The 14,822-nt window shown below is 37.0% G+C and overlaps 2 protein-coding genes across 2 annotated transcripts; both read right to left on the bottom strand.

The window, feature by feature from the left end:
- Window positions 1–296: 296 nt before the first annotated feature.
- Window positions 297–3,299, bottom strand: LOC17900304 (eukaryotic translation initiation factor 2 subunit gamma). The gene is made up of 9 exons (XM_006307178.2): window positions 3,183–3,299; window positions 2,721–2,853; window positions 2,541–2,602; window positions 2,284–2,396; window positions 2,097–2,199; window positions 1,614–1,841; window positions 1,284–1,502; window positions 913–1,173; window positions 297–820 (listed from the first exon to the last, which is right to left on the bottom strand). The coding sequence occupies exons 2-9, from the start codon at window positions 2,827–2,829 to the stop codon at window positions 518–520; spliced, it is 1,398 nt and encodes a 465-aa protein (XP_006307240.2). The 5' UTR covers window positions 2,830–2,853; window positions 3,183–3,299; the 3' UTR covers window positions 297–517.
- A 298-nt stretch (window positions 3,300–3,597) lies between these two features.
- LOC17897525 (myosin-8) lies at window positions 3,598–14,465 on the bottom strand. Its single transcript, XM_006303074.2, has 39 exons — window positions 14,177–14,465; window positions 13,272–13,400; window positions 12,978–13,121; window positions 12,698–12,843; window positions 12,449–12,605; window positions 12,248–12,306; window positions 11,984–12,143; window positions 11,744–11,893; window positions 11,527–11,663; window positions 11,293–11,439; window positions 11,066–11,167; window positions 10,572–10,629; window positions 10,380–10,481; window positions 10,151–10,188; window positions 9,927–10,053; window positions 9,636–9,803; window positions 9,414–9,545; window positions 9,206–9,315; window positions 9,056–9,116; window positions 8,784–8,961; window positions 8,467–8,672; window positions 8,174–8,293; window positions 7,934–8,032; window positions 7,618–7,830; window positions 7,345–7,484; window positions 7,143–7,257; window positions 7,006–7,050; window positions 6,850–6,900; window positions 6,596–6,766; window positions 6,126–6,278; window positions 5,840–6,031; window positions 5,572–5,700; window positions 5,420–5,490; window positions 5,118–5,214; window positions 4,973–5,029; window positions 4,625–4,681; window positions 4,445–4,525; window positions 4,277–4,359; window positions 3,598–4,082 (listed from the first exon to the last, which is right to left on the bottom strand). The coding sequence occupies exons 1-39, from the start codon at window positions 14,177–14,179 to the stop codon at window positions 3,971–3,973; spliced, it is 4,500 nt and encodes a 1,499-aa protein (XP_006303136.1). The 5' UTR covers window positions 14,180–14,465; the 3' UTR covers window positions 3,598–3,970.
- Between the last annotated feature and the right edge of the window lie 357 nt (window positions 14,466–14,822).

Raw genomic sequence — 14,822 nt, 5'->3', positions numbered from 1 at the left:
TAGTAATTAGAATTGCAAAATTGGTTTCGGAAATTTGAACCCAAGTATTATCACTACTCATTCTCTCATAACCAATCCCAAACAAACAAAGCCCAGTCGATAACCCCATGAAGTTGGATGGTAACTCATGTACCATACACAATTGACACTCATTCAAACTCTTTACGAGATATCAACAATTGACTCGATAGTCGTATTTATATTGTTCATGATTACAACTTCATCCTTCTTACGAAGTAGTTGTTACTTTTTTTTTTTCTGGATTTTATAGAATTGACAAAAAGAAAATCTCAAAAGAAAAAGACAACAAAATTTCGTAAAATCTAAGAGAGGAAAAGTAACACAAACGAAGAGAAACTAGTATAACAAATCAGGTACTGTAGGAAGATGATTAATCCGCAAAGAGGTACTCTCCAAAACCCCCCACACGAAAAAAGGAGTTTTATTATCTTTTTCTGAGGGGTTAAATAATTTTTCCCAGCAACACTAAAAAAACAAGACAAAAATAGCACAGAGCTTAGAAAGGTGAAGGAGGTACTTCAATGGTGGTTCCAGCTTGAATCTGACCCCATCCAATCAAACGCCAATGCTTTTCCACACGTCGGCTTAGAGCCACTTTCTCTCCTTTGCTGGTACACACCGGTGCTGTCAGTTGCAGTTTAGCCAGATCGTTTTTAACTCCAACTACTTTAGCTCCAGTGGACATTGAACCGATGTTGAGCATCAGAATCTCTCCTTTTGTTAGCTTTGACACTTTCCCTTGTTTCTCTGATCCTTTTGTTCTCACTCCCAACAAACGCCTTAGAAGAAAGAAGTTCACCTAAAATTTGTACATAACCATGAATTAACTACCAAACAAACAAAAAAAAACAGAGACTCAATAGTGTATGATCATCAGCTCTTTGGTTATACCTCGAGTTCAACAAAGACATCCGGAAGGGAACCAATTTCACCAAGTACTTGACCAACTAATCGATCAGCACGAGTAAGAGTTGGGTCCATTGTTGTTCCAACTCCTATTAAACCTCCAGGAACTGCAAACTGAAGCTCATTCTGCTCCGCGTAGAGAGAAATTATACGAGAGTAAATTGGAGTGCATTTTGAGTTGCCACGCTCATCTTTGGTAACAATACCAGGTCGAATTTCGATTAATTGGTTGACTTTCAAAACACCCTACAATATATAAATGTAGTTAGAGACACGCTGAATAATTACACCATATAAAGCTTGATGTACTTAGAGGCACAACAAGAGAGAGATAGAAAGAGAGAAAGAATAGATACCCGGAGGATACTTCCACCTGCAACTCCACCTTTAATCTCATCAACCTCATAACCAGGTTTGTTGACATCAAAAGATCGAATTACAATCATATTTGGCGGTGACACGAAATTTCTCTCAGGGATTGGAATCTTCTTGACAATGTACTCACACACAACATCGATGTTGTATTTCAGTTGTGCTGAGACGGGGACGATAGGAGCACCATCAGCAACAGTGTTCTGTGACAGGATGTATAGAAATTCGAGAACCAAGTTGATCCCTGCCTTAGATTAACAAACTGATGAAATGGTAATGTAGCTAAAAATACTTAAGAGATAAGAAAATCGAACCATTATAAATTTCTGAATTGCGTCGTGCTGGTTAATGGCAACATTTTCTTGAATAAGATCAATCTTGTTCTGAAGGATTATGATATGCTTAAGTTGCATAATCTCAACGGCAGCGAGATGTTCAGATGTTTGTGGTTGTGGGCAGGTCTCATTTGCAGCGATTAAAAGTAGTGCACCATCCATGATGGCTGCTCCGTTGAGCATTGTTGCCATGAGAATATCGTGTCCCTGAAGAATATAACAAGAACTCAGTGTAAAAGAATGAAGTAGAGAAAGAAAGGCAATAGCTGAAAATATCAATGAATACTTCTCCATAAACCCTCACTCTTAAAACTCTCCACCCAACTGAATGAGAGACCCAAAAGTATACAGGTGAGGTAATACACAATAATACGCACAGCTCATTGACACAGGAAATGGTTATACTATCATTTGAAAATCGTGTTTAATGTAGTATAAAGATAACTGTTAAATTCATCATACCGGGCAATCCACGAATGACACATGCCTCAACAGTTTCATCTTGGCGTTCTCAAACCCGGGGACATCACAATTTGGGGTGTCTTCCTTTCCACTTCCGTAGGCCCTAAAACAACAGAAAGTTGTTAACACAAAACTTACAGTAGAAGAAGAAGAGAGGAAAAAAAAAATGTTGCAGACAAGTACTCACTTGTAGCACATTGGTCTAGGGCATTTCTCATCCTCGCATTTGTAAATCTTGGCATTTGCATATCCAAGCTTAATGGTAATGTTACGCTCCAATTCATTCTTAAAACGGACAGTCTGCACAAGAGAAGGAAATCACACAGATAATGTATGTGAGTCCACCCACTCACACGGATGAGACTAAAATATAGCATAGATTCAAACTACTCGTGCTTATTTAACTGTGAAGTGAAAAGGGGGAAAAGAATAGTCATTATTTACCTGCACACCAGAGATAGCTTTCACAACAGTGGACTTTCCATGAGCGACATGCCCAATGGTTCCTGAAACATAACACTATCATCTTCAGCTTCTATGCATGGTTAGTTTTTCTGACATCAACTTAAATTAAAGACTAAGGAGAACGAGGTTGAAAGTTAAAATGAAACTAAAAAAAATCACCTATATTTATAGTAGCCTGGCGAGAAATGACCTCAGGAGACAAAGGATGTAGCGCAGTTACATCCAATTTTTTAAGATCTTGCTCAGCCAAACCCTTGTTCCTAGACATTCTGAGAGATTGAAGGTTCTTCTCCTGCTTAAAACCGAGAATCAATCAGAAACCCTAACAAGAGTTAATCAGAGTCGCTTAAGATAAATAACCTACTCAACAACACAAAACCATCTCGCAGGGTTTCTACATCAAAAAAATTAGGGTTTCTACATCAGCCTGACCAATTCGAAAGGTTCCATACCCAGGTTCCGTCACCTAAAAATCCCCACAAGTTCGATATCAAACCTATAACGATTAGATCCCCGACCTAATCTAAGTGGAGTTTCTACAATAGAACTGGGAACAAGTAGGTTAATCAAATCCTGAATTCGTTTCTCTTAAGAAGATTGTAATTCAAGATCGAAACGAACCTGAGCTATGCGCGAAAGATCAACGACCGGAGAAAATCGAAGAAGGAGATAACAGAGTGAGAAAGCGGCGCAGCTTGAAGAAGAATATGGTGCGCGAGGTTTTTTTTTTTTTTTTATCCGAGTCTCGAAAGGGTTGGGTTTCTCGTAACCCTTTTTTTTTCTTTATAAAAATATAATTAATTTCTTATAAATATAAATATTTGTGAAAATGCCCCAACTAAGATACGAAGTTCTAATTAATAAATTTTAAATTCTTTAACTTTAGCAGGTTTCGATTTGTATAATGAGCATACTTTTACGTTTGTATTTACTTCAGTCGAATTACATTTCAGCAGAGAAGATAATTATCGAAAATATTCGTTACTGCAAGAAGTAGAGAGACATACAAGTGATTTTTTTTTACAGAAAAACAAAATGTTTATAAATGTGAATTAAATTAATTATGTACAAGAAAAGGATCTGTCATCAAAAGTAGTCACTAAATTGGACGTAAGAGCTTGTGTGGGGAAAGAATTAACAAAACAATCACTATAACGACGTTTGTATGTATAATCTTGGGTCTAAAATCGGGGAAAACTTTGTAATGGGGTCAAATTAAATAAATGAATGAATTGGTAGGGTGAGAATTACGGAGGTATTTTGCAAGAAACAACCCCACAACAAGTACAAATTTACACTTTTGTAATCTTCTTTCCTTTTGGTTCAAGAAGGCACCCCTCCACCTCAGACTAAAAAACAGAGGAAGAGCTTTTAGAATCTGACTTGAGCTTCTCAATTCCAAGTAACTACTAGTGCAAAAACACGAAGTCCGGATTTTCCAGAAGCTCTTTGGCTGGTTTGACACTAGCAAAGTCTTTTTCATGCATCGAATTGGATATTTCGTCGATTGAGAAGGGAATGCTGCGGGAAAACATAACAATTATCCGGTTAAGGTTTTTACTTTATTACTGATATTAAAGCTTACTCAAATCTCTTCTTCTTCCTTTTTTGTTGGCAGATATCCAAATATTATTAGAAAACACTAACAACTTGATCTATATACCAATTCAAGAATCATGAATCCATTCGCTCGAATAGTAGAGCGAGAGAGTTACCTGGAATTATCATCCAACAAGAAGGAATTGCTGTCTGCATCGTTGGATTCCTCTGTCATGAGCGCACGCATGCTCGATATTACCTGTGAGAGAGGTTTCACACTTTTCTCAGCATCGAAAAAGGGTTGAAACTGACACTAAAACTTATGTTATGTTTCAGTTAGATACCTCTTGAGACACACTTCGGGTGTTATAGCAGTCGTCCCAGTATAATGTGCATATCCGGTAAAGTTGTTGGACACTAAGGATCTGGAAGAAATTGAATCAAGAAAATGATTGAATAAAGAGTCTAAGCCAATAGTAAAGTATCCTCAAAACGTAATTCTAGAAACTAAAAAAGTGCTTTACCGGGCAAAGATCATGTACTATATCATCGTATGATACTCTGTACTTTTGGTGGATAACCTGAAGAGGAACGAGGAGAAGAGAATTATTTGTATGGGAAGTCAGTTGATCAACATAAGATTGTGTACAAGACTGTTTGGTTTCAGTAATCTAATGAAGCAGTAGTCAAGGTTCGGGTCTTTGAGATAATGGACTCTCAGTAGTCTAATAAGTACAGTATAAACTACGCGGAGATTCTTACGAGAGACTTCTCAGTCTTATCACAGAACCAACCAGAATAAAACACAATTATCAGCAAGTACTCGATTACTCTGGATGTATACTCATAGTTCATAACGAGGAAAGACATACCAGGAACCCAACAGCTTGTCTGATGTGTTTCAGTTCATCCCAAGATGGCCCAGCATACTGCAAAATCAAAGAATGAAACAAAATGATATAAATGAGCTGAAAGAAAGTTTCTATCATTTTGGAAAACTTTGAGGTAGTAATTTACTTCATTGACTTGGCCGCACCACAACTCTAGCTCTGCAAGCCCAGACTTTACAAATTCTCCATTGCTGAATGTACAACACTCTTTACGCAGTAGAAGGCTGTTTGAAGATGTTAAGGGAGAAAAAAAAAAGTAAGAAAACTGGTTGACCACGGTCTAGCCTTCAGAAGGAAATTGGGCAATAAAAACAGTAACTTTTTTTAGTTTACTGACAATCCAACTGATAAGTTTATGTCTTGTACAGTGACAAGTATTGGTAATAAAGTGCGTAGAAACCATTAGATGTTACTTTAAAGTATTATTACCTGTTAAACAATTGCACATTGATGAACGAGAAAGTTTGAGTGTGTATCTTTTGGATGAGTACCAAGGGAACCTGCGTAAGCCATCAAAAACATATGAGAATATAAGGAGTTGAAAACAGATCAATGTCATGGTAGTTTTACTGTTTCCTTACATAGTTTTCTTTCATTATGGCAAGAAGTGAATTGAGACCATCAATAATGCTCTGCCAGTGAATAGCAGGGGTATCTTTTCCAAGAGACCTACCAGATCTTTGCATACCTCCTTTTGAAATTCTCGGTGCCTGAAGTTAAAACATTGGACAGAACAAAACTTGTAAAAGTAGTAAAACATATTTACATCCGAATGCAAAGGCAGAAAGCTAGTGGTCACAGCTTACGGAAACAACGTAAAGACAGGAAAAATAGAGACATCAATGAAACCTGAATGCACAAAGATATTAAAGCTGTGAGCTCTTTCTTCAAGTTATCCCTAATCATTCCAAATATTTTTTCCACATATGCTGCAAGCTGTTGCTTGAAAAGTAGAGCCGGGTATTTTGCCTCCACTGGGCGGACCACCGCAAGAGCAGCAGCTTCAGCCGCAGCAGCAAGGTTGGGTGACGAGCGGAAGCTCTGGTTAACAATAAGGGAAAGGATAGTTAACATGCTTGACATTGAAAGTAAAAGATTCGTCAAAACCCTACTAATAACATAGAAGTTAAACTACCAAGGCCATTCTTCCAAACAAGGAGGTTGTGATGGGTGGCTTCTTGCTTGCTGTTGTTCCGGTGCCACCAGTTTTAAGACTTTTTTGAAGTAAAAATAGTAGTGCTGATGTGTTTGTCAACCAATATGCCAAATGACCATTGTCATCTTCATTCTGAAAAGATAAAATTCCAGTAGAGCAGTAAAATTTCCAATTTTAGTAAGTTCAAATCAGGTTTGTACTCCTCTACCCATGATGATTAATGTACGATAATAAAGGATATAAGAGAAGTAGAGAATATACAACATTATATAGATAATGTCAAATTAGAAAAGGTTAGTTGAATCCTATCTCAAGCAGATGGCGTAATAAGTCATGCAAATAATCTTTCTATACCAAGGGATTAGTAACTGACAGACAGTTTACAAAAGTTGTTAAAACATACACAAGACTTCGCATTTTGGGACATATCAGAATGCAGATCTATTTACCTCAATCGCAGAACCAATCATCTCAATAAGACGATCAAACGCACTAGTCTTCTCTGATTCAAAGCACTTCCAGTGAAGAAGGCACTTGTATATTGTAAATGCAGCAATAGGTTTCCCATTACTGAAACCGATGTTTTCCTTAACACAGTCGATGAGAGTATCAACATTCTCCTGCAGAGATAGAGAAAATCAGTTTTAAGGGAAATACGTGTTAAAACAGTTTGCATATATAGTATAAAGTGATTGGCATGTACAAGTTGACGTTCTGCAGCAGATTTCCCAGCATTTCCATCGACCTCAGCTTCCTGGAAAAGTATATTCCTCAGATGAATGAACCAACAGAAAATGAAAAAGAAAAAGATATGAGAAATCCAAGAGATCAAGATGTTATTCTGGAAGAACTATCCTACATTGAACTGGTTTTCCAAGTTTGTACGGTGGCCATTTTCCAGATTCTGCAAACAGGAATCAACAAATTTTATAACATCAAGCACAAGTATAAGGTAACCCAAAAGACCATATATTTTAGTATCAAAGAACATTCTACCTTAATAGTTGCAGTTGGAGGATGCCCTGTTACAGTTTTCACAGGCGTGTTTAAGATCGTTTGCTGAAGCATAATTTGTTTCTCAGCTTCCATGTCTGAAATCTTCTCTTCAAGCCTGCAAATGAAATATCAGCTAATTGTTTGAACAAGATAAGTATATATTACGACCAGTGCTAAATGAGAGATTCATGCAAAATAGTACCTCTGCATTGCAGTCTTCAACTTCGCTACTTTAGATTCTGCTGCCAACGCTTGCTTTAGTCTATCCTGACTAATTCTGGTTGTCTCCTGAAGTTCCTTTGCTGTTTCATCGATCTTTATCTCAAGAGAACTTACCATCCCCTATAAGACAATCAATATAGAAGAGACCAATACTTTTCAGCAGAATTTTTCAACTGGTAGAAGGTTCTGTAAAGAGTAGTATTACATCATGGATCCCCAGTTAACTATGGTAAGCTACAGATCCGAGACTCACCTTCAACTTTTCATTTTCATTAGTGAGTTTCTCCATTAATTCCGGGTCAACTACAGGAACCTCCTTAATAATAGGGAGCACCTCGGAAACTTTCTTGGCAGCTTCACGCTCTTTAACAAGCAACGCCTCAGTTTCCTTAAACTTATTTTGTATTTCCTCTATAGAAGACTCATATTTTGCATTTTCTTGCTTTTTGGCCTCTTCCAGGTCAGTCTGTAGCGTTGAATTTGAAAAGATGGTAAGTTAGCAATCTTAATTGAGTGCAGGAAACCAAAGGAAATCAGAGATCGATTTGACAAAGAAAGAAAAAACTCACCCTCATTCGTTTCTCTAACTGTAATCTCCATGTCAGTTCCTCAACTTGCTTCTCTAGCTTGTTTTTGGCTTCTTGAAGAGCTCCTGTTTCTCGAGCAGCCTATGGATTATAGAATTGTGTTAATTGTCATGCAAAACAATATCTTAAGAAGTCAACTTCAGAAAATAGTTCATTTTGATCAAGTACTAGGATGATCAGACAAAAGAATCAAAACTAAACGAAGAAAAATCCACATCTCACCATCTTAAGGTTTTTAAGTTCTTTCCGCGCAACTTTTCCTCTCCATGCACATTGTGTCGTGATGGCTGCTTTCTTTAATTTTCTGTAATGCATCCGAGCCAAGTATACACGACACCGGGTCTGTATTGTAAAATAGGTGTTGTCACGATTAGAACGCCACACAGAGAAAAACCATTAGTCCCGTCGTTATTCGACGGTCTTGTTGCTAGTATTCTGTCTGATGATGAGTAGGAGTGTTCCATACGAACTCAAATTTCATAGTACCATACTTCAGTAATTTTATAACATCATACCTGGATTATTGTTGCAGCTTTACTCTGCCTTTTGAAAGACAATTCCTTTCGGGAAACCATACCACGCATACCCGCTTGAATTGAGATAGTAGCAGAAAATAGCTCAGTGTAAGCTTTCCTAGCCAGAAACTTACGCAAGTCTCTCTGGATTTTCAAAGCAGCAGCTTCCCTGCGCATACCTTCGTATATACTTCTAGCAAGATAACCTGAAAAAGTAGTGACCCACAAGTTTGCAAGTTAGTTTTAGAAGTAAAGTGAAAAAAAAGACAAACAAGAAGAAGATGTCAGTCTACAGTCTCGAATAGAGTTGTAAATACCTCTGCAAACTGCCTGGATCTGTGTAGCAGAGATACGCAGCTGGATAAAAGTTTTCTTCGCAAGGTATGATCGCACTTTTCTTTGAATAATGCTCGCCGATCTACCCAAGATTTCAGTTCGTCGAGTATCCAAGTCTGCCATTTGTCCAGCCCTAAGAAAAACTTTTGATTTACCAATCTACAAAAGTAAACCCTTCCAATCTCAGGTTACTCATTATAGAAGCAGACTGAAGAAACTGACAAATAATATTTCTGGTGATCAAAAAAATTACCTGATATCCTTCAAGTCCAGCCTTATCAAGAAGCTTCTTGCAAGCAGCTGGTTCATCAGAACTAGAAAATAAAAGCAGAGGAGTCAGCAAGACAAGTCCTTGAAAATAACCTCACATTCAAGGATATCCGAGGAGGAAGAGATATCTTACTTCTTGTCCAACACTTGTGGAGCAATGATACCAAATCTGTTCAAGAACTCGTCAAAGTGCTTCCTAGTAGGATAGCCAGCACAACTAATCCGGATTGCCTCCATCACTCCCTAAGGTCACAACAACACCCCAAAAACATCATTCTTCTGGAATTAATAATTTTCACGAGAAGCTTGATTATTTAACCGAAAAGAGATGTCATTCGCACCCCGCAGCGCAATTGCTGTAGAACATTTTGGTTCTCAAAGATTCCAGGCTTCAGAAGATTATTAGGCTTTATACATCTGATATAATGTGGCTCCGTTGTATTAAGAATCTCAAGCAATGATACCAGTTGTTGCTGCAAATAAACACAAACATGGAATCTGTAACCTTAACAAAACAGATTGAAACATGCTAAGGTGAAAGTGGAGATCAAAACCAGACTCACCTTGAAACGGGTACCTATAGAGGAAAATTTTGATTGTTTGGAATCGTCAGATAATGGTGGGAACAAGTTTGCAACAAAAGAACATGTAGAAGCATTTAACAACGCTTGATGCTCAGCAATAACATAGTCCTTGTTCTTGTCTAGAAAAAACTCTGTCTGATACGTGACCTGGAACAAAACCCCTAATGGTTGTTAAACGAGATATTTACAAACCAACTACTGACTATATTGTATATCTTTCTACGCATCATTTGAACCAATGAATGCAGCGGAGAAGCAAAAGATGCTCACATCGCCAGCATAATGACAAATCGTGAAGTCGCTGCGAGCCAATTTTGGCTTGGTAAACCGCTTGTGGTTTTTATATGTCTGATATAGCTTCTGAGCAAACGTCTCATGTGTTGATCTAGGAAACATACTGCAAAGCGAAAGCATCACTTCAGATATATTTCTTAAAAAACGGATTGGAAAAGTAATTTGACAGCCGAACAAAATAGATTGTGTTTCAAACTCACCAAGCTTCATCTAGAAGAGCGATAATACCTCCGGGTTTCTGAAGGTAAAAGTAAATAAACACCAAGAATGAGCAACTATAAAATGAGAGTCATAACATAGATTATCAATGTCATAAATAGCGATCACGACTATGGTTGAGAAAAGCATAACTAAGAGAACAAATGTTAGTTGTCACATTTCAAGGATCATTGTGCATGAATGAAACAAATGGAGATTATCACAGGAAACCTTTTCTATTAGGTCTAGAATATCTTGATTGTCAACAAACTCAATATAGCTCCAGTTGATCTCCTCCTTTTTATATTCCTCTTGCTCCATTTTAAAGACGTGCTGCATAGTGCGATATAAATTTTTTTAGAAAACCTAGAGAAATGCAGAAGGCCAAATTGAAGAAAATGAAAGAGCTTATTTGATCAAAACCTGATTAAAGTGCTGCTGAAGTTTCTCATTAGTCAAATTGATGCAAAATTGCTCAAAACTGCAAAAATATTTGCAACAGTAAGTAGTGGGACAAAGAACAACGACAAACTAGAATCCAACATGGTCATAAATTCTTTGACGGTAACAAAGTGAATACTTTCCCCCCCAATAAGTTTCATCAGTTGCCTAATATATATATATATATATATATATATATCTAACAATAGCCCTTTCGAATAACATTTAGAAGGGTAAACTCACAAGCTCAAACAACAGTATGAAATAGAAAAATCTCAACTGTTCACGTTAAAAACAGCACTGCCTTGACGATGAAACAGATCAGACCAATATAGAAGACTATGTAAAAGAAAGACATGAAAAACTGAAACTCCATATGTTAAGTCAAACAACCAGAATTTCCAATTTGTGTAGACCTTTTATTGATAAGAAACCATCTATGCAATCTGTAAACAATAGGCATACCGGTTAAGCACCTGTTTGTCTTGAAACTCTCGAATCCATAAATATCAAGAACACCAATCAAGTACTTTGAATCAGGATCTTGACCAATTGAAGTATTAATTTTCTCAACGAGCCTACATAGACAGAAGAGTATTTAGAATAAAATAGCTCTGTTGAAATACAATTTAAACTGATTTATCCAAATGAAGAGAATTAGCTACTAAGAATTTCCTCGTCAGTTGAGAACAGAGAAACTCACCAGTCAAACAACCTTGAGTACATGATTTTAGCCAAAGCATCTCTGCTAAGAAGAGCTGCTTCTGGATCAAGAGTTTTTGTGATTGTTTCATCACGAGTTACCATGATACGCTTGCATAAAGAATCCTCAAGTGATTTTTCATCACACCTGTAACAAAAGATCATGTGAGTATGGATGCCGACTTCAGTCACATACAGAATCAACCCACTTCAATCTATAAGCCAAGCCATTTACATGAGAAGCTCAGCGGCGGTTCTTAAGTGAAACCAAGATTTTTCATCTCTGGGAATTGATGAATCAATCTCTGTTCCTTTAGCAAATTCAATATTGCCCAGATGCAGAATGGAAGCCACAACGCGAAAAATTGCATCCTACAGACATACAGGCATGTTAAGAAGTTGATGATCAAGATAAAACATCAGGTTTCACTAAATTCGATAAATGGAGTTACCTGCTCCTCAGAACTAATCCCGACGACATCCATAGCCTTTCTTGTTGCATGATATTCTTCCGCATCATTCATACCATCCAATTGTATACACTTAGACTGATTGAGATAGTGGTATGTCTTGGGATCACCAAGCTTAAACCTCTTAACATCCTGACAGTAGAATTAAGATGTACATTAGTATGCCGGAATCAGCAGCTACTTCACTAATTATTGATTAAGTTAGTATGATCTGAAACTTACTTCTTCTGGTGCAGCACAAAGCATGTAGAAACAATGATAGTTTCTTTCGGGATCAGACACCTGGCAAACACGCGATCTTTCCAACAAATAAGTTCTTATAGCAGCTCCAGATATCCTCCCCGAGTGGTCAAATTGAATCTCCACGAACTTACCAAATCGACTATTAAATACACAGACAAAAAAATTTCAGACCTTTCACACAAAAACAAAAAACCTATATATAATTGAAAGAACGCGAAGCAAAGTACAAGGAAACCTCCTTACCTGGAATTATTGTTCCTAACAGTCTTTGCATTTCCAAATGCTTCTAAAACAGGATTCGACTGTATGAAATGTAAATATAAGCAATAAGAAACAGATCAACGCAATAAGCCAATCTAGGTCACTAGCATCACTTTTCTAATTACTTACTACAGTTTATAGTGCAAAATAAACTCTGAATCTATAATATAACTATCTTTTCACCTCCAACACTTTCTGCTCAACACTTCTTCCCTCAGCAGCAGCTCTCCCACCCATGTAGGCAAGATATCTCATAAGCAACTTTGTGCTTTCAGTTTTACCAGCACCACTTTCACCGCTAACCAGGATAGATTGACTAACTCCTTCATTAACCATCTGTCTGCAATAGAGTAAAACCAAGCAAACAGACCAATTACATCAATAATAACATTAAAAAGTAAAAGTTTTTTCAATTAGTAAATGCTAAAGTACCTATATGCAGCATCTGCAACGGCAAAAGGATGTGGACTCAGCTCACCGAGGGAGGCACCTTTATATTCAGCCATCATATGGCTACTATATAGATGCGGAAGTCTTCTAAACGGGTTAACAGCAATCAGTATGCTTCCCGTATATGTCTGAATGTAAAACGCGATTCAGTTGTTCAGCAAATAGTAAATAACACGGAGATGCAATAGCTTTTCGATTGTGCGTTATACACATATATGTGTTTTTGACTATACAAGAGATAAATCTCAGTGAAGTTACTCACATAAATTTCATTAATATCATATCTTGATTGCAAATTCTGAAGGACTCCAGGTTCATGTAAATAAGCCAGTCTTGTCATATCTTCCACCCCAGATGCTGGCGCCTCGACATCTTTTGGATAAATATTGGAAGCTTTGACAACGACCTGTGTTTTCAAAAAGTAAAAGGTTTTCATTAAATTTTCTCTTGCTTCCAGAGCCAAACACACAAAGCAGAAGAAATATCTAGTATGATTAATAAAATGAACATCATGAGAGGCCCTCTGAGTCAAACAACAGGATAATAAATCACATACTTGTTTCCCTGAAGTGCAGAGAACTTTGATCTGTTCACCATTAATCTCTACAACTTCACCATCTAACCATGCTTCATCGGGGTCCTCCACCCACACATGGGACCCAACTGCAGGACTGAACGTAGCAACCTGCAGGAAACAAAGGGTGTTAAAAAGTGCATAGTTTCTCCACAAACGAAATGTAAACAAGAACTGGCCAAGTTATATCACTTTGTTTTTAATTTTATTCCGAGGAGTAAAGTGCGAGTCCTTTGATGTATGTAAACATGATGTTCAAAACAAGAATTTAACTTCACTCGTAAAACCTTGACTGACGGCACTCTGCTTATATAACTAAACAAAGCTCTCACAAATTTTGCATCAAATTAAAGTTTCCATGACTTTTAACAAGATTGCATATCCATAAATTTTTGGTCATAATAAATCGACTACATCAGATGCAATGTGATTATAAATACAATCAAGAAACTTGCATTTAGCTTCAAAGAGCATATAGGATTGCTGCTTTAAGATAACCAAAAACAGCATCAATGCACCTACACGTCTAACGACGTCTCTGTAACCAACCACTGGTAGCTAAATGAAGATTCAGACAAGAAAGGGACTAAAAACCAAACTCTGAGAGACATGTCTGGATTGAAGTCAAATATCTGCCATGACTCAAACCAGCACAAAATGTTCAAATATTGAGGGAAAAAAAAAAATCACAATCGCCAAACTCAAAATTCATCAATGAGTCAAAAATTCAAAACACAGATACAAAAAAACGTCAATCACACGAGGAAACAAATAAAAATATAAACCCCTCTCATTCCATCAGAAAGAAAACGCATATAAATGCAAATCAGAATGAAAAGGAGAAAGAAAAACATGAAAAACCCCATGAATGTAAATGAAACATTTACCATTATTGTCTAAGGAAATAGAAACTCAATGCTCTTTTGCTTTCTCTCTGGATCTAGTTGAGATCAGAGCAACATTGAACTTCTTCTTGTAAACTGAGTCTCCGATACACCGACAAACACACCGACAATGCCGATACGAAAATGCTAAGAGATTCAATGCCCAGCACAAAAAAAACAAAGGGAAATAGCGAATCCGAAACGCGCTGTTTCTGATTTGTTGTAATGTCGATACTTTTTTTTCTGGTTATAAACTTTTTTTTGGTTTTGGCTTTCGTGCTTCCCTCTCCCCTTACCTCCCCCACCTCTGGGATTTGTTTTGGAGAAAAATTAATTACTTTAATTAAAAATGACAGCATCATATAACTAGACGTTGAATTAATACAACTACATTCCCAAACTACCCCTGTCTTTTCTTCCATATTACGAGCTTGTATTTCGGACGCGGAGAAAAAAATTTAACTAATTTTGTCCGATTTCTTACAACTCATGTAACAATTTTATCTTTTCTTTCTTAAGTGAAACATGCTGATTGATTATTTGATTTCTAGATACTTTTACTGTTACAGTGTTCATTCGTTTCTTTAAATATAAACGTGTATGTAATTTCAGTTAAAATAATCCAGATTTTATTATCCAGATTGTTAAA

The sequence above is a fragment of the Capsella rubella genome, unplaced genomic scaffold (assembly GCF_000375325.1).
Source record: "Capsella rubella cultivar Monte Gargano unplaced genomic scaffold, Caprub1_0 scaffold_1, whole genome shotgun sequence".
Lineage (NCBI taxonomy): Eukaryota > Viridiplantae > Streptophyta > Magnoliopsida > Brassicales > Brassicaceae > Capsella > Capsella rubella.
The sequence above is the reverse complement of the archived record's forward strand: the minus strand, read 5'-3'. Positions and strand labels throughout refer to the sequence as shown.

Coding starts and splice junctions, on each gene's coding strand:
- LOC17900304 (XM_006307178.2), bottom strand. CDS start 2,829: ATGTCTAGGAACAAGGGTTTGGCTGAGCAAGATCTTAAAAAATTGGAT. Junction 2,397..2,540: donor AAGCTATCTCTGGTGTGCAG/GTAAATAATGAC, acceptor TCTCTTGTGCAG/ACTGTCCGTTTTAAGAATGA. Junction 821..912: donor ATGTCTTTGTTGAACTCGAG/GTATAACCAAAG, acceptor TACAAATTTTAG/GTGAACTTCTTTCTTCTAAG.
- LOC17897525 (XM_006303074.2), bottom strand. Junction 12,844..12,977: donor ATGATATTAATGAAATTTAT/GTGAGTAACTTC, acceptor TTTTACATTCAG/ACATATACGGGAAGCATACT. Junction 6,767..6,849: donor CTGCTGCAGAACGTCAACTT/GTACATGCCAAT, acceptor CTATCTCTGCAG/GAGAATGTTGATACTCTCAT.